Raw genomic sequence first — 21593 nt, 5'->3', positions numbered from 1 at the left:
ATGGGAGTTAAAAGCATGGGAATGGAGAAGAGAACCCCGGGACGAGGGGGAGGATCAAGTTTCCACATGCTCCATTCAGGGCTCAAGAGTCATGTATTGAGGGGAAAGCACACAATTTGAAGGGAGAGGTATTTACAGTGAAGGTTACAACTAGTACATGTTGATAACCGCAGGGCAGGAAGGGGAAGAGTTACCTTGAACTGCTGCAAAGGGAAAGGAGAGGGGAGGAATAATAGTAAATCAAGACTGGTTCAGAGGAAACATTTCTGAATGAGAGACTTCACCCTGTAAAGTAGCTCTTGCTTTTAACTAGCAAGAAGGCACTCTACACAACATTTTGCATGTTAATTAAGTGATGGAAAGCAGCTGGATTTGAGGAGAAAAGTATCTTAGAAATTGGAATGATCCCTGCTTGTTACAAACAGAACAACATTCCTAGATTTAAATATCCCGTACATACACTTAAGCTGCACTGTCAGAGGAGACAGATTTTAAAATTCAGATAAAAGAATTGTTGGTCACATAACCACTGGAAGCCTGAAAACAGGGTGCCTGATTTTACATAGGTCTTCGAGACTCTCCTCTGGGCACACAGAAGTTCATACAGCTCATCTCATGTTGGCAGGACCGGAACAAGATACCGCTCACTGTGTACTTGCTACAAGAACCAAGTCACCTTCCTGGGAGCATCATTTCACAGCTAAATATCACATCACTGAGCTGTGGTTGCAAATACCTCAGGGCAGATTTAAGCCTTCACTAATACTCAAGCTGACACAAGTATAAGCAACCAAGCTCCTGTTTTAAGTGTCTGCACAGCAGGAACATCAGTCTTAGTGACTTCCAAATTGTGGAGTTTGTCAGTAGGCTGAAGTTGCTTCCAGAGGACTTAAATCTTTTGCAGAAACAGGCAAACTGCATCCAGAAAAGTCCTAGAACTACCATAAAGATAAGCTATAAACAAAACTCTGTGCCTCAGTCGCAGGCACTCTTCACCAGTTGGATACACCAAGAATGGGAGGTCTTCAAGCAAGGCCTCCAATCACATCTCCTTCCTGATGGTTCAGGATTCTTACCTAACTATTGTGTTTTCCAAACACAACATGGTATAACTGACAACCTGTCCTGCAGGGGAACACTGTGATACAGCAGTGCTTTTCCTCAGCATACAGAAACTTGCAGCAGCCATAAGGCATAAGCAACCTGTGTGCAGCCAGAACACTTACCTTTCATGTTTCTGGGTACCTATCCCCTTCTGCAGATTTTCTTTGTAGAAACGCATGGAGGACACTATACAGCCTGACACCCAGTAGATCATGATATTGGTGAGCAGATCATCCAGGTTAAACTTCCTGAATAGGTAAACCCAGAGATTGCTTAGTTAGAACTGAATACCAGTACTGTAAAGGAACTTGACTTTGGTTTAGTTGCAAGAAAAAAAGCTTCAGGAAAAAATAGTTAACTTGGTTAAGAAGAGAGTTGAGAGGTGAAGCTGCTTCCCCTCTGCCTGTCACTGACATGTTAACATTCAGGCACGTTAAAGGCCTTCAGACACAAACTGGGAAGTGACATCTTAACTCCTATATGGAAGGCAGACTCAGAACAAGCACTGTACTGTCCATACACTGGGAGAGTAGGAGCAGACAAGCACATGGAACAGCTTGTGCCATTTACTATTCATAGTGTGGAATGTTACCGTGAGCCTTCAGTAGAGCCATCACAACATGTACTGTAAGCAGTGTGTTTCATATCAAATTAGCTGTATGCAGTGCAAACTTTCTATTCAAATCCATTGAATAGGTCACTGGTCCTTTTCATAATGTGCCCCTTTACTCCATTACTGTCAGGTACCCAGCAATCTTCAAAGTCATCTCTTGCACATCAGGAATGATCCTTTATTAGCAACCAGTAGGTAGATGAAGCCACTATGAATGAATCTAAAGCAAATTCATGGAGTGTTAACTCTTAGTATTAAAAGGAGTCATAGGTTCTGTTTCCCAGCCTCTTAATGTAGAACTGAAATTCTGTTTTTCTGTCCTAATGAGATTCTTCCACCTAGGTCAGTTTTCAATACCCAGAAGCTGCAGATCTCTCTCCTAGGAGATCAAAATGGGAAGGGAGTACCTCAACCTTCATTGCCTGTTTGCTTTTCTGCATGCTGTGGCACAGCACTGCACCTCTTGTGGTCTCTACAGGCTCCCTGTGAGATGGGAGGTGATCGACTCAGACAAACCTTCTTGGCTACAACTCTTATCACCTTGTCCAGAGTGGGGTAGGAGGAACAGCTTACCTCTCTAGTCCTCCATCCTCTAAACTACAGAATTCTGGATCAGTCCCTGTAGAAAACTTCTCCAAGATGTACGCAGCCAGTCCTACAGGAGAGTCATTCAAACCACAGCCTGAAAGGAGGAAAAGTTCACTAGGATTGTGATACCTTACTGCTGAACTCAGACTGTTACAGGAGCTATAACACAGGGTAGATAACTTTACAAAGCTGTTCCAGCAGCTGTATTCCTAAATACATACAGTAGAACAAGTTGGAGCTATTTATTATTGATTCATAAACTGATAGTATCTGCAAACCAACGGGCTCCACATTAGCTCACACCATATGTTTTTCGAACTGATGTAACAGCATTGGATTTCTGCTGGCTTTTTTCCTCCCCACCCTTTGTAAGCTAATACGATTAAGGACTGTGTGCCAAGCAGGGTTTGCTTCCATTAATCTGGAAGTTGTCATGTATTAAACAGCATTACAGGGCCAAACCCCACATGCCTACACATGACAGGGAGAATATGCAACATTATCTAACAGCGAAACCATTTAAGGATTATTAGAAAGTCATTAAGGAAGAGCAAAGCTTTACTAAAAGGTCCATCTTCTGAATTAACAACCGCCAACTGCCTTCACATATAACAAGGCTTAATATACTTTTTATAGTTTGTTTTGCTTGGACAGAAAACACACATCTGCACCTGGAACTTTGCTAATCGTTGTGCTGTGAAATACAGGGACCATAAACTGTCTCAGCTGCTACAAAAAGCCTTAGAAAAAGCTTTGCCCAAGGAGCAGCAATATATTTGAAGTTCCACCCATGCAACCCAACCTTCCTGAAAGAGGCCTAGTGCTACAGCTAGCACAGTTTCAGCAGGAACTGCTATTTAAACATGATAGTTGAGTTTCAGTTATCAAACAACTAATACTGATAACTGAAATGCCAAGTGTTTGGAAAAGTCGTACTGACCTGTTAGACAAGCAATAGCCTGTTCTCGTACACACATTGTGAACAAAGAAGGGTACATCTGTTTATACAGAGGGAAAATTGACATTGATCCTAACAATACTTGGAATACAGGCACTGCCTATTCCAGCCACTTGAAAACAAATCCATGCTCCATGAAGGTTTCCCAAACAGTATGTGTAAAATCAAATCCATGCAAGACAGTTTGATGAAAAGCCAGCTCTGAGGCAATTTAGTATTGGGAAGCACAGTGTGTGTGTGTAATACACACACACACTGTGTATATCTGTATCTGGCTATGTCAACAGCCAGAGACAACTTCCTTGCCTAGAGCAGCTTGCAAGGTAGCCCTGTACTACCAGAAGTCTTCCTGACTGGTAGCCTCCATGGCCGTGCTTCTTCAAGCCACCTTATGTTGCTTTCTTCAGAGTGTTTTTCTCCCTATGGGAACCTGCCACCTGCCATGCTCCTCTCCTCTTTGTCCTCAGAACTGCAGGAATGCTCCAGCTCCCAAAACATGAGCTAGCTCTTGGTTCTCAGTCACTCTGACAGACCACATATTACTGGTAGGGACAAGAGTCAAATGGGAAACCACAGCAGAAGGCACATGGCTTGGCACTGTCCAGCTACCAGCTTCCCATCTTTTCTTAAAGCACAAACACAATTAGAGACCAGTAACTTTTAGAATACAAAACTCAAGCTAAATTACTTAAAATCAATAAAATTCCCATTTTGCCTACACATTTTAAGAACATACGAGTTTCTGCAAGTAAGCTATAGAAAAACATTAAGAAATATTTTCCTTAGCAATGTTCTTAATAAAATCCACAAACAAATTGCTGCTGTACTAAATTAAAATATATTCAGTATGTTCAATTGCAAAGGATGTTCTTAAAATAGAAGCACTTAAAACTCCAGATACTTCAGCAGTTAGGCAATCTGAGTGATTAGCTTATCTAGGTAGCACATTCATAGGTACATCTTTTTTTCCTTGAAAGTCTGCAAGTGATTGAGTGAAAATTAAATTTGATTCTACTTTTCAGGTATCACTTATCCCTATAAAAAAGCTACATTGTGTGCTGAGACAGCTAAAAAGCTAAAGATTCTTGAAGTTTACATAGACTGGTTTGGGTTGGAAAGGACCTTGAGATCATCCAGTTCCAAACCCCTGCCATGGGCAGGGATGCCTCACTCTAGACCATGTCACCCAAGGCTCTGTCCAACCTGGCCTTGAGCACTGCCAGGGATGGAGCATTCACCACTTCTTTGGGCAGCCTGTGCCAGTGCCTCACCACCCTCATAGTAAAGAACTTCTTCCTTGTATCTAACCTGAACTTTCCCTGTTTCAGTTTGAACCCATCACCCCTTGTCCTGTCACTACAGCCCCTGATGAAGAGTCCCTGTCTTGCATCCTTGTGGGCCCCATCATAATGATATGAAATCAAATATTACAATGGATCACTTGAATGTCATCCATTCTCTGTGAAGTATCTTTTGCTCTCAGCATAGCTGCGTCTGAACTAGAATTACAGTCCCCAGTGATAGCAGAAGTGGAAAAGTATTAAATAAACTGTTTTATTAATGAAAACTGAAAATGAGGTCAGTGGCACTTAGAGCATGCTCAGTTCTGTGGTGCAGATTTACTCGCTTCTGCATTCAGAAGCAAGTGTAATGGCCATATACCCCCATGCAACCTTCTCTGACTTGGATACAGAAAAGGAGCCTGCCTTTTAAACCCTCAAACCTCCTACTTCAGCTTCCCTGACAAAACCTGATTTCCTGCATAGTTCAAGCACTATGTTTGGTTTCTATTAAATGACCAGACTAAACACTCTGAACTCAAATGGGGTTTTTCTCTTACCAACAGTATCAGGCTTCGTAGCCTGTATGTGAGCGTAGCCAGACTCCATCAAGATCTTGTAGACGACTTTCTTTAAGTAGGGAAACATCCGCCTGACATCTTCATCCTGGAACCCAAAGAGCCCTGGAAGATAGCGGCCCAGCAGGATAGAGAGCAGGTGAGTGAACCCCATGTTGGAAACTGAGGCGAGATTTAAATGGAGACCTTTCACATGGCTGAAAAGAAAAGCAGAAAAAGTCCCCATAAATTAACAGAAGTAAAATGCGATTCAAAGTTGTTATATTTAAAATGTTATTACCAAAAACTGACACTTAACAGGTACTTAAATTCCAACCTGCTGATTACACCATGTCCTTGTCTGTACTTTGCAATGTGGCTTTTCACCCCAAAATGACAAGTCAAAGGGACAGCTGTCACTAATCAGCGCACAGTCCTGCGCACTAAGCCACAAATCCTCCTTCTATTACAAGTACTTACCCCACTCCAGATCCAGTGGGGCCATTGCAAAACTACTGCACTACTGGTTGAAAGAACAGGTATACAATGTAAAGTAAGGTACATGATTTTGGATCACTGCTTAAGTCTGAGCAGTGAAGATGGAAACTACAGATGAGGACTTGGACAGGAGCTCTCAAGTGCACAAGAAGTAGCTATTCAAAGAATAAAGCAGCTCTGCATGTCAATCGTGCAGCACTGCACCAGCAGGATACTCACTTGGGAGCTATCTGGGCCAGATTGGTGCAGATGAGCCAGCCCCAGTCACCTCCTTGTGTGTAGAACTCGTTGAATCCCAGTCTGAGCATCAGTTCATAGAAAACAGAAGCAGCACTTACAGAATTGAAGTCTGTTAAAAACAAACAAAACTGTTGCAGTAATTCCAGCTGTGCTTCTGCCTGTGCAGCATTTATTCTCCGCATATAGGCAAAGTTTAAGTTCAAAGTCTGGTTTTCCTTGCCTGCCTAACAGCAAGGTCTAGGGAGCAAGCAGAAACCACAAGGCCTTTGTCACAGACTGGTGTTCTCCTAACCCCACCAACTGCCACGCCAAGGGGTTCCTAGAGTTAAGCTGTAATCATACTCCGGCGGAGCCCTGTCAGTGAGCATTGCCCAGAGAATGTGTTCCCATTTTATGTACAGCAAGCAGAGTCTCATCTTAACGATCAAAAGCTTGAAGTTGCCACAAGTAATGCACTTCTCCACTAAATGGTGACTGTATAAATCATAACCAAGGAAGCAGAGTAAACCAGCCTTCCCCACATCATTCACCTGCACACATAATGCAATACTAACCTCAGTTTCACTTTAAATACTACCTTGCTCCAATTAGCTGCAGCTTATGTTTGTATAAACCAGAGCACAAGCTGAACAAGCAGGCATTTGGCTGCAACCTACCATGCAACTACATGAATTGATTTGTTTCAAGCCTTGCTTCTCACCTACCTGTATAATGCTGTTGAATATGCATTTGAAACACCCAAGAGGAACAGTAACAAATTAAATTTACTCTTCCTGCTCACCCCCCCACAGTTCATTGACTCCATTTCAATTCATGAGTTGTCACTTCATAACTTTTTATAGTCCTTTGTAAATTATCTATACAGTGCTCCTGAAACTAATGATGTCACCTGACATCACACTCTTTATCTCCCTCTTCCCACAGGGCACACAGGATCTTTGTTTCTAGACTGGGAAAAAAACGAGTGCCAGGAGTTACTGTTCTGCTAATGGGGTTTATCTCACTGTGAGACTAGGCTTATGCTCAGTTTCTTCTCACAGATCATACCTTTTTTGTGGGGTGCTTCTGAGAAACCATAACCAGGGATAGATGGACAGATGACTTCAAAAACGTGTTCGTCACTGAGGCCGTGGCTGGCAGGATCCGTCAGGAGAGGGATGATTTTGTAAAACTCATAGAACGAGCCAGGCCAGCCATGAACCATTAACAGTGGCTTTGCAGACTGGCCTTCAGGCAGGCGAGGAGGCTTCACATGAACAAAATGGATATCAATGCCTGTATAAAGAAAGTAAGTCGTTAACATGCCCAGATTTCCCATGACACTGAAACTTAGCACAGAACAGAGCACGAATAAATCTTCGCTGAAGTCCTTTTTTTTGGTGAGTATCCAGACACCGTGCTTCTCTGGATCCATTTACCAAGGACCTCAAAGTACTTTATAATGAGGAATTAAGCACCACGGCAGCCAAATGAGGTCGGCATCTTTCTGTTTAAAAATGAATTGGCAAATTAAGGCATAGAAGTGAAGCAATTTCCTAACGGTAACAGTGACTCACACAGCTTAAAGGCAGAGGAGGTGATAACATCATTTAGTCCAAGCACCCTTAAATTTTACCCGAATGCTGCTGAATGCCACCAGATAGGCTTCAGCCCACCACAGATTATACTTCTTGCCTATAGTTGCAACTTGGAGGCACCAAGAGACAGAGAATCCATCATAACCAGCTGCTCTTTGTTTGGGATCTTAATCACTTCCCTTGTTTTGTGCATCATTTAAATGTGTCTGGATTCTGTCTCCAGCCATTGATCTGAGCTTTACAGCAAAAGGAATGTAAAAAGCCTTCAGCAAGTATTCTCTGCCTGTGGAGGCCTCCTGTAATCAAGTCACACAACTGCTTGATAAACCAGCCCTGCTGAATGAAGGATCTGAAACAACGCCATGCTGAAAGACAGTTAAAGTATTCAATTCTGTAGCTCTTCTCCACCTTTTGGCCAAAGCTTTCAGTGTCTGTTTGTATAAACCAAAACAGGAAACTGTGTTCTAGTTCCAGTCTCCTCATTGTTAAGTAAAAAGGTAAAAATTGGAGACCTATTTCCTTTGTGGTCGTCACAATACAACCAGTAGGTCTCACACAGCTTGCTTGAGGTGAACTGCTCTTCGTCAGATCCATTCAGGGCTTTGCTTTCCAGGAAACAGTAATTTGCTCTTAGAGCCTGAATGCTTCAGTTCTTGATGTATTTAAGCACATTTTGCTCTCCTGAGCTCCAGCTCACCAGCAATCCCACCCTTTCACTGACAGATTTCCCCATTTTTGACAACTCTGTGGATTTCTGTAGTCTCTGAAGAACTTTCAAGTGATGACAGAAGCTGGGAATCTGCTATGCAGCATGTTTGATCTTGCCTTTTCATGTCTCATCTCTGTAATCATTCCTAGTGTTGAAATTTCCCATCCTATTGCTATACATAGAGCACTGTCTTTTGCTTCTTTTCCCTTTCTTGTCTCACATGATGGTTTTTCCACTTTAAATAAAATCTTTATGTTTTAACCCCTATGTAACAACCATTTATTATCCAAAATCATTTTTAAGTATTATTAAATAACATACGATTATGGGTGCAACTGAAAACATAATAAGCATAATCTTAAGCTTAAATTTTGCCATCATGCAAGACAATTGCCTGCTGTGCTCTAAATCGACACCTGTACCCCCAAATGACCCAAGCACAACCTTCATTCAAGCATGTGAAACATCCAATTTGACCAAGCTCCAGCACAAGCAGCCCTTGTGCTGAACAGCCTCTTTCAAAAGGTGTCTGTGCTTTGGACAACCATTCGCTGACACCTGGCAGCACATCAAGGAAGCTAAAGGCACATCCTGCCTTCCTGGGCACAGGAATGCTTGAAATGGTGCAGCAGAGCACATCTGCCTTGCAAACAGGGCCAACCTGAGCAGGCAGCATGCCCAGCTGAGGAGGGCTGCCAGGCTGATGGCATCACCGTGACAGCAGCAGCTGGGGAATTACATGGAGCAAGAGGAGACATCTGTGGGGATCTTTGCATGACTGCATGCAAGCCAGGGAACATGTGTACATCTTAAGATCCCGGTTCTGTTTCCAAATGCCTGTGCTTGGCTCCTGTTAACACCAGCTGACAACCCATCCACTCACAAGGGAATTCCATTTGTCATTCCATGTCCTAAAGGCTTGTGATGAAGGAGTTTCTTGCTGCTTCAGCAACAATGCCAATAATCTACGCTACAGCAGCCAGAAAGGAAAGGCCCACACGACACGACACAACCACAGCGCTCTTACCACCAAGATCCCTTGCAGACAAGGTTACATACTACTGGGGTTTTTTAAAGGGAAAAAGCCACGCACCTTGAATCTTAGTTTTGAACTGTGGGTACTTGTTGAGGACTTCAACTTGTTTCTTCCAATTGAACTGGTTTTTCCAGTAGGAGACAACCTTCTTGAGGTACACCGAGTTAAACCCATAATGGAAGCAACTGTCCTCCAGTGGCTCAGTGAATCGAGCCTGGTCAAGTCTCCTATACAAGTCCTACGGGGAAAAAGAAACAAGAGACATTACAAGCACTTGTGCGTGCCATCTCAGGCTCTAGCTCTACTATGAATGTTTCTAGTTATTTCCAAGTGAAATAAGAACAATGAAAATAACATCTCTAATGACACCTGTGCATTTTGCTGATGCTCCATCAGCTGTTCCAGTTCTTTTTCTCCTCCAGATGGCCTCCTTCCTCTTCCATTTACAGGTGTTCTTAACACTGTCACCACAGAGGACAATGCACTCATCTGACAGTACAGTGGTTTCACAGTTTCAGTCTTTATGCCTTTTCATGGTGTGCTGTTCCCCAGGTTACTTGTGAGCCCAACCTCACAATCGATGCATGGATCTGGCCCAAACCTTTTGTCTTCCTTCCCAAACCAAGGGGATGGATGTCTTCACTGGGAAACACTGAGGGATTTTACATGGCCACAAAGCTGGTGAAACTAGACTGGAATTAAAGTTTCCCAATCTAGAATAACTATGAAAATCACCTTCCTACTGCACTTCACGGTTACAGGGGATACTGATGATACTGCACAACAGTCCAAAATCACTTGGCAGGGAAGAACAGCCAAGAGCCCCTTCCCACTGCATACAGAACCACAGAATTGAGGGTGGAAGGCAGGTCTGGAAATCTAATCCTACTCAAGGCTCTGGGGGGTTTAAACCTGAACAGCATTTTCTAATATAGCAATAGAGATAGCTCTGACTCTGACTTAGGTGTATGCATGACTCACAGTGAACAGGCAATATCAGCCTAGGCAAGATGTTAGTAGAGAAGCTCACTGTTTGGACATTTAACATGTACAGAAAGCATGGATTTTAAAATGAAGTATTTACCATGTCTTTACATACGTGCTTTCTGTCCATGCATAATACCTCTTAAAAATGTGCCAGTAACATATGCTGGCGTAACTGCAACTCCAGGTTTAAGCAAGAATACATTTAGGAAGAGAGTTTTCTACCAATGGACTATGTTGCAATAGCTGCCATAATACAGAATTGCATGTTTCAAAACCATCTGTAAATTAGAAATTATCCAGCTTTGTGCCTGCAGTATAAGGAGAAAACATATTGGAGATTAATGCCCATTGATACTACTAAGAAGGGCAAACACAAGTTCTGTCTCAGGCCTTACTGAGAGAATAAGAATCCATTATAAATGAATAATATGGGCAATCCAATGAGTCCTGTTTGAACCACAACTCCACACAGACCTATGAAATTCTGCAATCCCCAACTTAAACACATAGAATCAAAATGTTGCTGTCTAACACATTCTGCAATGTATGTGTTTACTGTAATTACCACTGTGGTACTGCTGTTGATCAAAGTAGATCATTAATTACAGAAGAAGCAGCATCCAACACAGCTGCACACATAAAGCAGGGAAGAAATGCAATGTTTGTAATTGCTTTTGAAGGAAAAAAGAAGAGATATTGTTCATATTTTGATCTACACTCGAACTGAGGGAGGTGCACAAACAGAAACACAGAGCTGAGTAATCTGTAATATGAGTTTTATGTTTATTGGGCTTTATAGAGTGGGCTTGTCTCCTGGCAATCTTGAAACAGCCAGCTGAGAGTAAAACTGCATAGCAATATGTGAAATCTGTCTGTCCATAACTTTCTTGGGAAGTCCTGACAAATCCCTTCCCCAGGTCCCACACATCACTGCTCATTCTCATTAATGTAACTATTGGTTCAACTTAAAAATTACTTCCAAACAAGTTCTGCGTTTATTTGGCCATTTCTTACATCTCCCCAGTATAAAGATTTGCTTACACTCAGCTCTTCTTCTGTAGTTTCCACCTTAAATGGTCGAATAGTTGTATCTTCTTCAGCATCAGGCTTTTGTCCCTTGCCCCACCATCCCTCTTTGAAGGGCAATGTTTCTTCTTTCTTCTTGTAAAATAAGAAGTAGATGATGACTGAACCCAGAAGCAGGAACACTTCGAGCAGCATGTTGCCTGCAAGAGAAGAACAAAACTGGTAAGCCCCATCAGACAGTTCAGACATGTGATGTACTCTGTAAAGACTACAGACATTTACTCCCTTTTTAAGACAGGATTTGATCTACACAATGTTCTGTCACTCACAGGACATCAACGCTTATGTACAATTTCAGAACTAGGATGTTTTAACCTATTCAATTCAAATGGGGAGAAATGAAGTGGTTTACATGAAAGAAATGTAGTCAAAACATAACTCAAAGCAAGTAAAGATATCACATGGCTTGGTATTTATATAGTCCTCTGGCTGTGATTGCTGCTAAGCTTCAACAGTAAAGGATGTGACTGGATATAATTCAGGTTTGAAGTTTCTCTTCCTCTGAAGCTCTAGATTTCCCACAAATTCCAAAGCAGAGCATCTCTTCAGTAAGGCTCACATACGTATTCTTACAGAGCTAAACCCCCAAGACACAGAGAGAATGAAAAGTGAAGACTGCGAGAGCAGCCACCTTTTACCCCCCGAACAACTTGAGGGAATGGGACAGGGATATATTTGCATAACCCTTGAACAGCAGTGCAAAGGGTAGAAGGACCTTCCCTTTCTTTTTCCCTCTGCAGTTCTAAAGAGAAACCAGAAGACCACATGCATGCTCTCCTGGCTCTAAAACACCTTTCCCCAGGCGGTATATTTCTGTCACAGTGCACAGCACCCTGATTTCACAGCACATCTGCATAACCTGCAGGGCTGCTGTGCTTCAGTCAGACAGAACACAAACAAACTAAACCCATTTTGAATAGATTTGAACTGTTTCATCCTGCAAGCAATTTAATAATTAATGTTTTCCACTATCCCTTTAAGTATAGAAACGTTTGTAAAGTGGCTTGGAAAGCAGCACTGTCATCATTTTAATGCATAATTTTAAAGAATTTCATGTTTTAAACCTTCATTTGCTGGGGAATTGGTAAGATATGAGGTATTGCAAAACTTCTGTAGGGCCCAAGCATTGTTTATGACAGAATAGTCTTCATTCTCTCCAGAGCTGGAAGGTTTAGTTGGGTTTGTGCTCTGTGATGCTCTGAAATTGCTCAGAGTCAACAGACTGCACCAGATTTATTCCTAGATCAAAACTGGGATTGTAACACAAGTTAATGGGAGTTCACGTTATCATAACAGGAGTAAAACTGACCTGTCTTGTAAGTGCCTTTATGTGACAAGACACATTTTAGTCAGCCTCTTGAGCTTCATTTTCTAATGGCTCACAATGAAATGGTCAAAATAAGCACCCAATAAGACACTTGTACAGGAGTCAGGCACTTTGCAGATAGAGATCAAGCTAAAGAAATCTATTGCTTACACATGCAAGTGCTACAGCCTTGAAAACTGCTCTTCAGAGGCTGGAGAAATGGGAACGATAGGCACTGGAAGAACTTCCATCTATTCATTAGTTTTACTGGACCTTGCGTAGTTCCTGTTTGCGGAGGTACTAGTTTTTCTCCACAATGTTCTCTGGAGCACAAGACAATGATCTTTTCCCACCTCCACCATGCTCAGGCTAAGAATTATCCCAGAATTAAAAAGTTGATCCGATTTCAGCTTGCCTCAGCACATAAACCAATGCAGTCTAGGAGCCTCCGGAGCACCATTAAACTTTACTGCAAAGCAGAACCGGAGGGGCTTTTAGAAACCTCAGAGCACTTTGCATAGAAATAATACCTACCACAGTATTTAGCAGCACGTCTATTACTGAGTCTGCACAGAGAACAGCAACTTCCCTGAAATCACAGCACAACTCAGGCCATGTCTAGACGACAAAGGCTCACCTGCATAATAAGCACCACATAAACATCACACTCTTGGCCAACTTCAATACGTTTGCAAAGCCCCACAACATGAGGCTTTCCATGCCAGGAGAAAAGAGAGCTGCTGTCAGTGCGAGCACTGTTGTCCAGGCAGGATGGTTGGGGTACTTACAAGAACAGAGGACTTTTTCTCCTGGCCTATGCTGTATCGGCACCTCTGCCAACATGGTGACAGAGGCACAGCCCCTAACAGAGCTGCTTTACCCAGGAACAGAATCTCAGCCCACGCTCTATCAAGATACTCCTATGCCCTAAGTGACTGGAGTACCCAGAGGTCCAAAAATATTTGTTTCTCCCAAAGAGACATGAGAAATCAGGGTTTCTGCAGCAGAAGGGATTGTGCGTGAACATGTGTATTCTGCATTCACCCTGGGCTGCGTGTACAAAGAACCTGTGATGTAAAAAGATCCCTATTTTTGCAATTAATTCCAAACACTTGAGGAGGAGCTTGTCGACAATCCAGCAACAAACACCAAAAAACAACTTCAGGTCTCACAACAGTTCTGTCTCCTCCTGCAGAGAATTGGGCTGGTGACAAATCGATTTGCGTGAGATGTCTTTCTGACTTGGAAGAAGTCACCTTTGATACCAGTTGGATTCTTCTTTGCTAACAGACCCCAAGTTGCTCTCTATCTTCAAACTGTCTCAGGTCCCTTGAAAGTGCTTGTAAAATCCCCCAGTTACAAAGAACACAGGGGCCTAGAGCTCCAACTATACTACATTTTTTCCTGAGCACACAGGAAGAGAAAGGACTGAGTGCATCAGCAGTATTTTAACTTGCATCGGTTCAGAGCACACTCAAAGGGCCTGTTTTGCTAGTGATGAGTTACTGGAACCCAGCATGCTCCTACCAACCCCTCCAGCCTGTGCCGAGGAGAGCACTTACAGCAAATGCACTCACTGATTTCCCCAGTTTGCTATTCAAGTCAGTTCTCAAACTCCTGTGTGTTATTTGAACAGCATAAAGCAGCCTCAGTTGTGATGCATCTGCACCAGAATTTCCTCTGCTAATCACTACTGAGATCTGCTGTCAAATGGAAGTTATTAGCCCCATACACTTGCTCCACGATACAGCACCACAAATGTGGAAGGAGAAACAGGTACAATAAAACTCTTCTATACTCACAGTTTTCAGGTATGTACAACAACAAAGTGCTGGTGTTTCTATTCTCTGAAATCTCCTGATGCAGCCATGCTGGCATGTTGCCTTTATAAATGACTCTTTCAAAGGGAGTTCATGTTTTGCTTTGGCTTTTTCCTCTCTTTATGTGACCAAAGGCAAGGTCTTAGAAGGAAATATTTCCATTTATTCCATGGTCAAGTACTTAGGCTCCAAGACTTTGCTGTACCCTAGGGTGGATATTGTTCGTAGGCAGCACTTAAATACCTTAGACTGTACTTTTATCCTAAAGAGCGCAAGGAAGAATGTTTTTGTTTGGCTACTTTAAAAACATGTTTTGAAAGAAAAATAGTGAAATGTGATGACTCCAGTAAATAGGCCAAAACCTAGCTCCTCTTGAAGGTCAAATGTATCTTGTTTGCAAGAAAACCCCCAAACTCTCTTGAAGTATCCTACTGCTCCTATATTGAAAACACTAATTTTCAACAACCTTTTGCATTTTGATTTGCACTGTTCATGCATTAACAACAGTAAATAGTCCCACAGGATCAGAGAAATCATTATTTACGTCTCAGCTACATCCTGCCTCATGCCTTGTCTTGAGCAGTATCCAGTAACATGCCCCAGAGAACAGTGCTTAATGGTAAAATCCTCATCTTGTTCTACTAGTAATCACTGACCTCTGCCTTGCAGCACTAGAATCCATCTGAAACTTGTTATTAGAAAAATAAGCAAACAGAAAGACCTTCAGCCTTATGTCTGGAAATCTGTTTTGGCCCAAACACTATGCATCCCAGCTTGAATGATACCAAATACCCACAGCTCCAAGTGGTGCTACCAAACCCTGTAAGTGCAAAACAGCTGGTGCCTGAGTGAAGTAAGAGACTGTGCTGCTTTCAGACACATGCCAGAGGTGATCATGGCTTAGAGTCAGTAAAATTTTCTCCCCAAAGCTGGTTTACCACCAGGCTGCAAGGAAGCTCAGAGCACTTCGGACACTCTGAAGCTGTCAGATACAAGCTTTATTGATAATTATTCTGCAGGAGAAAGAGCAGCTCAATTTAGATGTGATGTTTCCATTTATTTTTGTTGTGTTACATAAACTCACCCATCAGGCTTTACTGAAAAGGATGCTGCAGTGCCTTTGTTTACAGATCTGAACAGCAGCAATTGCAGGTTCCTCCTCCCAAAATGAGCTGAAGGAAAAACAACACACTGAAGGACTTAAAAAACCCATGGCACCTCTAACAGCCATGAGTTTAGCACTGACAGCCTAAAAAGGACAGTCCCAGAAGCTTCACCCTCAGTCTCCATCCTACCAGCTCCAGGTACCTACCACCTTTTTGTCCTTATATAGCACGAGAAACAGGCAGAAAACCATGAAGTCAAGACATTTGTATAGGAAAAGCATGCTGTTTATGTAGTTTATGAAGCATTATGACAAGCTTCAAAATAGCTTAGCAACACAGAAATTGCTTTGCATACAACTGGTAACATCTCCCAGGTGAGCATAAGAGGATACATTAACATTGTAGGAAAGGAGGAGAGGTAGGCATGGGATGAAATAAAGCATCCTACGCAGAGAAGCAATTCAAACACAGGAAATAAAAATCCAACAGAGTTTCTGGCTTGTCTCGGTAAGAAATTTAGCTTTTACATTTTTTATTGCCATAGGGAGGTGGCACACAATGTTGTCTCCAAAACAGCAGGAAGAGATAGTATCATTCTGTTCCACGATCTTTTTCTATACTGTTCACAATCAGAAATCAGACAGTACAGCAGGAACCTACTTGAAAGAATACAAACAAGGGGTCGAAGGAGAAAAAACACACTTTCTGTCTCAGGGGGATGGCAAGACCTCTCCCAGGAGAAGGGCACTGCACCTAAGACAGGGTCGGGATAACACTTCCATCACCACTGAGGAACACCCTGTGCCTGCAGCAGTGAGGCACTGTTCCCTTGCAGCCCTTCATCTGCTTTGCCCTTGGACATCAGGAACAACCAACACAGAGCCAGTTTAAGGCTCTGGGGGTACCTGTATGCATCACCCAGAACTTGTACTTACTGCAGTTAGTCCCCGAGGCACTTCATTCCAGGAGAGTAGTTGAGCACCTTTACATTATATCCCACCTCTTTACCCTATGATACTATGACAGTCAAGTGTTAATACCTTTTCAGTACTGCACTGAAATCTGATGGGCACTCAGACCCAAGCACTCAGATAAGAGGAAAGGAGCCTGGGACCAAGTTCACTGTTACCCACTTTGCCTCGCCCTGAGGTGGCATTTATTTACGCAACTACCAGCTGGTCAAAGCTCGTATCACCATCATCATTTAAAATACTGCATGCCACATTTTTAAGAGGAAGATACTCAGTTTGCAAGAACACACATTTAAGCAACATTACTTGGTCTTTCAAATCCACGCCCAATGCATTCTCATGTGCTGCTTAAAACCATGTCTTGTTTATCTCAATTTTCCTCATTGTGCTTCTACTCTGCTTGAACAAACCCACTTCCTTCAGAAAGTCTAAAAAAAGCCTTTGTGTTCCATTAACACAAACTGGCAGAATCCAACCTAGGATCTGTGTGATGCCAATTACTGTGACCTAATGACCATGTCACAGTAACTAAGTGCAAAAGAACTCTTTATAAAACTGTCATAATAATGCATTTGATAGGTACAATGTTAAGGTTAAATCATACAAAGATTTTATCCTATTCAGCCTTTACCCTATTTAATGACTCTCAAATTCCCACAATAGAGGGGTTTTTTAATGGATGCACAGAAATGACAGAAGCCTGGCATCAACTTGGGGCTGAACACAGCTGAAAGCCGGGTCTCCTCGTCAGAGCTCTCAAAGCACATGTTACTATCAAAGAGAAGGATATCATGCCAATAATAGTTTTTAAGACAGTTCTTAGCCACTCTCCAGCCAACTCAGTGACACAGTGCAATCAAATACACTCCAAAGAACATCTTGAGCTTTACTTCAACATTTAATTCCTGGTGTCTGAAAAGAAGTTATGAATAGCACATTGTTCTGCTCTGCCTTCCACCAGTTTCTAGGTTAACCTCCTCACATCCTATGCCAGTATCTGCATTTTACAGACGGGCTGGAAAAGCATGCAGATGAACCAAATGAATTGGATACTACAGATAAGGAAAGGAGATCAAGGCAATTGTTCCTCAGGCTTTAAGGGAAATTTAGGTTCTATTTTTAGCTTCACCAAATCCTCCAGTTCCAAAAAGTAAAAGCTTGCCTTCCTCCTCTGCCATAGTATTAGTGCCAATGTTTTGCCTGGTATGATCTCTAGATAAGACTCAGATTCCTCTCATACTTCTTGGTGGTACAGCACAACACGTGGCCTCCTTTTTACTGTGGGATTTTCCATTAGTCTAATTCTCTTCAGTTTCTTCCATGAAATCAGAGAGGAAAAGATCTTCAAAAGCTTTACAAGCTTTTTGTATTATAGCACTGTTAGAAAACTCTGTTACTAAACCCTTTAATTATTAACACATACAGAACTGACGTGTACATGGTGCCTTAGAGGGGAAGAGTGCGAACAGTTTGAAATCTTGCACTCTCAAAGTACGTAGGAACAAAGTACATGAAAACCTTCCAGTTAAAAGAAGGTGCGGAGATGGAAATGATGAATACAAGGACTGCCAGAGGAAATTTTTGGCAAGCTGCAAAAGAGTAAGATGAGGTGCACCTTGTAAATTAGGATCATGACTCCAAATAGTAAGGGCAGCACAAATGAAAACATGTACAAGAGTGTAAAATGAAAGAAACCCCACTTTTATTATAAGTTGTGACTATGGAAACAGGAAGAGATAGAAACTTGTTATCTCTCTATGAAGACTTCGTTCTCAAAAGGAAAAGGAACTTAAAATGATGAGAGAGGAGGGGAACAGATGGTAGTCATCATTTTCTATCAAATAACTGCAACACCAAAAGGATGTGCCAGAGTAAACATGTAACAAGAACAATTCTTGCTACTTCATCTCTCTCTTAGCAATAACTAAATATTTAAGTCCCCTTTGGATTTAAGGGCTTCATCTAGAGAAGTGCACTACCTGTACCCACCAGCTGAGAGCAATTAACACTCCTCATAAAGCAGGCAAGAGGACCAGGTCCTTTAACAGAGCTTCATTTTTGATTCATAATATTATGGCCATTCAACCTGACAGAAAGACTCCTATTAGACAGCAAAGCACACCCAGGGTTACAGATGTGGTGGGCAGCCAGGGCATGCAGAAAGAACTGGTAGAGAAATGGTTCTGTGCCTTTGTTGTAGAGTTCAAAAGAAGGAAAAACAAGTTCACAATTGACTGCTGGGCGCAATAAATACAAGAACTGCTTGAGGTAGAGAAAGAACGCAAATAAAAGCTTGCTGAGCCTTTACTTGTCTTGTAGGTTACACCTCATAATCCCCAGCAGAGATGTTTCCAAGGAAAGCTGGAGGAATGTTGGAGAACAGCTCACTTTCCAGGCAAGAAACCTAGAAAAAAGCTCCTGTTCTTCACTCCATAAACACCATCACAGATCATTTCCTCATTCTGACCAATGCACTAGAAGACAGCAACATACACTTAACAAAAAAAGCAACTCCCAAAGTGTGGCTACTGTGAGTCCCACAATAATACTCCCAGCCCTGCCAATCAGAAAGTACTTAATCAATAAAAATGTGCTTAAAAATATCAAAGCTGATAATGCAGCTAAAAACCAAACAACAAAAGAAAACCCTGTAAAACTCAGGGTATATTAAATTCGTTGTATTAACCATCCTGCTAAGTCCAGCATGACCAAGATACTAAAGCAAACGCCAAGCAGAAGTAGATTGTTGTGCTTTATTATTTATGTAAATACACATTTACATACACAAATTATGCTTTCAATTAAAAATAATGTGTTAGTCCAGAGGAGGAATCCAGGACTTTTTCAGTAGCAGTATTCAGAAGGGGAGAAAGTATTTTGAACATTAATTATAAGCAAACCAGAGCTCTTCAGAGAGAAGCAAAACACCCTGCTTTCCAAGTGACTTTTCTTTAGGGACTTGCACAGTACTTAGAGATCCATTTGCCATGTTTGGAACTCACACATTAAAGAAGACTGCCCTGGTTCTGGAACTGTGTGTTGTATGAAAAAATAACCCCTTTTCCAGGCTCAACCAAACTGTGCACACTCTGCCCTAAAGGTAGGGATTTACCTCTGCTCCTCTGGCCACAAAATTTGAATGCTCCAGCTATATTCCAAGAAACGTGCGTAGGAATAAGTAAGATAATCAATTCATTTTGCCTAGGGCTATAAGCTATACTTCACCTACCACCCCCATCCCGACTTTGCTACTTCTTCCCTGACAAATTACTTGACAGACTATTACTAAGGAAACAAGAATTTCTGGGAGTGCTAGCATTCTGGAATTATTACCCCAAACCTTTCTATTTACCTGTCATAATTACTTAGCACAAATTGGCCATGTATATTCTACTAAGAAACCTGAACTTGTTTCACAGTGCTTACCATACTAAAACATTGCAGTTCTATGGCTAAAATTACTGGGTAGGACTGAAAGCTTTGCTGAAACCCCAGATAAACAATCAGGCTGAAAACATGGTATTACCCTCTGGAAAGACCAGAGACAAGAAGTACAGTAGATCAACAGGGGAGGGAAAAAGGCTTTTTGAATCACCCAGTAATCCAAAAACCTATTTTGGGCAATTTACACAGACAAATTGCATGTGGATTCTGGCTGCACTAGCAATAGAGCACCAACTGTGTTCTATTTTGAATTATTTACTTCAACACCACGATTACCCCTATGAAAGAAAAAGAACAGAATTCAGAAGAAATAACAAGAATTTAAGGAAATCACACACAAGTTCTTACATATGAATTCAGACCGGGAAAGATGCAGAACAAAGAGTCACGAACTTGACCCTGTGCCGGGACCTTCCCCACAAAGGTTTCAGCTCTGACAAAGATCTAATCCTTGTCCTTGGACAAATTCAACTGTGGATCGATTTCCCAAGCTGCCTAATTGCTTTTGGTGCCTATCTTCTATCGATTTTCAGTAAACATTAGCAATCTGTGCACTCAAGTCTCAGTTTCTGCTTACTTCAGACAGGAGTAATATCCATTTCGGAGCAGAAGCACGGCAGCTCAAAAGAATAGTGCCAATCAAACCTGCATTTGTGGCTGTGTAAGTAAATTTGAGGCACTGGCTTCCAAGACTGATCCCATCTCGCAGGTTCACCTACAACAACTGGGCACGTTCTCTCAGTTTAGATAAAGCTTTGCTATGGAAATAAGGGATGAGAAAGCAGCCTAATTCAACAGAATTGGAGAATTAAGCAATGTACTCGATTATGGTGTATTTTAACTGCAGGGCAAAGTCAAAATCCCATCTGAATTCTGACAAACTGAGCCAAACTTGAGGAGCAAGTGCGTCATTTGCTTGGTCTTTGCAGATTGCTCAGTTACGCAACAAAATAGGGTCATTAAACTTAAAAGGTTTTCTTCTCATCCCCAAACTGCTTGTTCAGCAAAGGGGACTATGTACATGATGCTCATTCACACAGTTTCCAGGTTTGGCAAATGACCCATGAAGTTCCATTTCATATCCCCATTTAGAGATGAATAACAAACCCCAGACCAGTCTATTACATCACTATAGTTAAAACCCTTACTCCTAACTAAACCAGGGAACTTGGCCGGATTCCCAATGCACACTACATAAAAGTATTCCTAGCATTGAGGCCAGCTTATCAAGAACTTGACTCCGGACAAACAACCCTGGCTCCAGCAAGGAATGTCGCATCCACTCTCCCCCCAAAACACATTAAGGACTTTCCGTTCCCAAAATCAACCCAAACACCTCCACCCAGCCCACAGCTATTATTCAAACTTTAATAATACCCACTGTTAATAGCATTTTGATGCGACCAGCTGGCAGAGGGGCACACACTCTTTAAAACAATGGTATTTAAGCCCTGCAAGCACAGAACCCGCTTTCGGGGGTCCCCGCTCCCCCTCCGGATTGACTCTGTGCAGGCTTCGGCGGGAGACGCTGCACACACAACCACCTGTGTTGAGTACGGTATCCACAGGATGGGAGGACGGGGAGCCGGGGCTGGAGCCCTCGCTTCGCCCCTTCTTCCCTCAGCGCTGTCCCGCCGAGGCACCGCTTCCCCGCGGGCGGGAATTCAAACACCCCGCGGGCCCCGTTACCTCAGCCGCGGCCGCGTCGCCACA

The 21593-nt window shown here is 42.3% G+C and overlaps 1 protein-coding gene and 2 long non-coding RNA genes across 4 annotated transcripts in view; 2 read left to right on the top strand and 1 right to left on the bottom strand.

Moving 5' to 3' along the window:
• LOC133210788 (uncharacterized) overlaps window positions 1–6892 on the top strand; it is a 14908-nt gene extending 8016 nt beyond the window's left edge. Inside the window, exons 3-5 of the long non-coding RNA XR_009725021.1 lie at window positions 1262–1360; window positions 5110–5260; window positions 6763–6892. This is a non-coding gene — a long non-coding RNA (uncharacterized LOC133210788). The remainder of the gene's footprint in view (window positions 1–1261; window positions 1361–5109; window positions 5261–6762) is intronic.
• Window positions 1–21593, bottom strand: part of EPHX1 (epoxide hydrolase 1) — a 22500-nt gene extending 907 nt beyond the window's left edge. Inside the window, exons 1-8 of one of the 2 annotated variants that reach the window (XM_061350488.1) lie at window positions 21570–21593; window positions 11189–11373; window positions 9218–9398; window positions 6886–7113; window positions 5818–5947; window positions 5104–5318; window positions 2291–2399; window positions 1227–1352 (exon numbers count right to left, since the gene is read on the bottom strand). In XM_061350488.1, coding sequence (XP_061206472.1) covers window positions 1227–1352; window positions 2291–2399; window positions 5104–5318; window positions 5818–5947; window positions 6886–7113; window positions 9218–9398; window positions 11189–11368 — 1169 coding nt within the window. In that variant the 5' untranslated portion in view covers window positions 11369–11373; window positions 21570–21593. Of the gene's footprint in view, window positions 1–1226; window positions 1353–2290; window positions 2400–5103; window positions 5319–5817; window positions 5948–6885; window positions 7114–9217; window positions 9399–11188; window positions 11374–16400; window positions 16475–21569 lie in introns of those variants that run through there. The other variant, XM_061350489.1, reaches the window with a different exon arrangement.
• LOC133210790 (uncharacterized) lies at window positions 12187–14448 on the top strand. Its single transcript, XR_009725024.1, has 2 exons — window positions 12187–12361; window positions 12396–14448. It is a non-coding gene; the product is annotated as an uncharacterized LOC133210790 (long non-coding RNA).

The sequence above is a fragment of the Neopsephotus bourkii genome, unplaced genomic scaffold (genome assembly GCF_033783945.1).
Source record: "Neopsephotus bourkii isolate Nb327-2 ecotype Australia unplaced genomic scaffold, CSIRO-AGI_Nbou_v1 NB_518, whole genome shotgun sequence".
Taxonomy (NCBI): domain Eukaryota; kingdom Metazoa; phylum Chordata; class Aves; order Psittaciformes; family Psittacidae; genus Neopsephotus; species Neopsephotus bourkii.
Note: the sequence above shows the minus strand (reverse complement) of the source record. Positions and strands in the feature narration are given on the sequence as shown.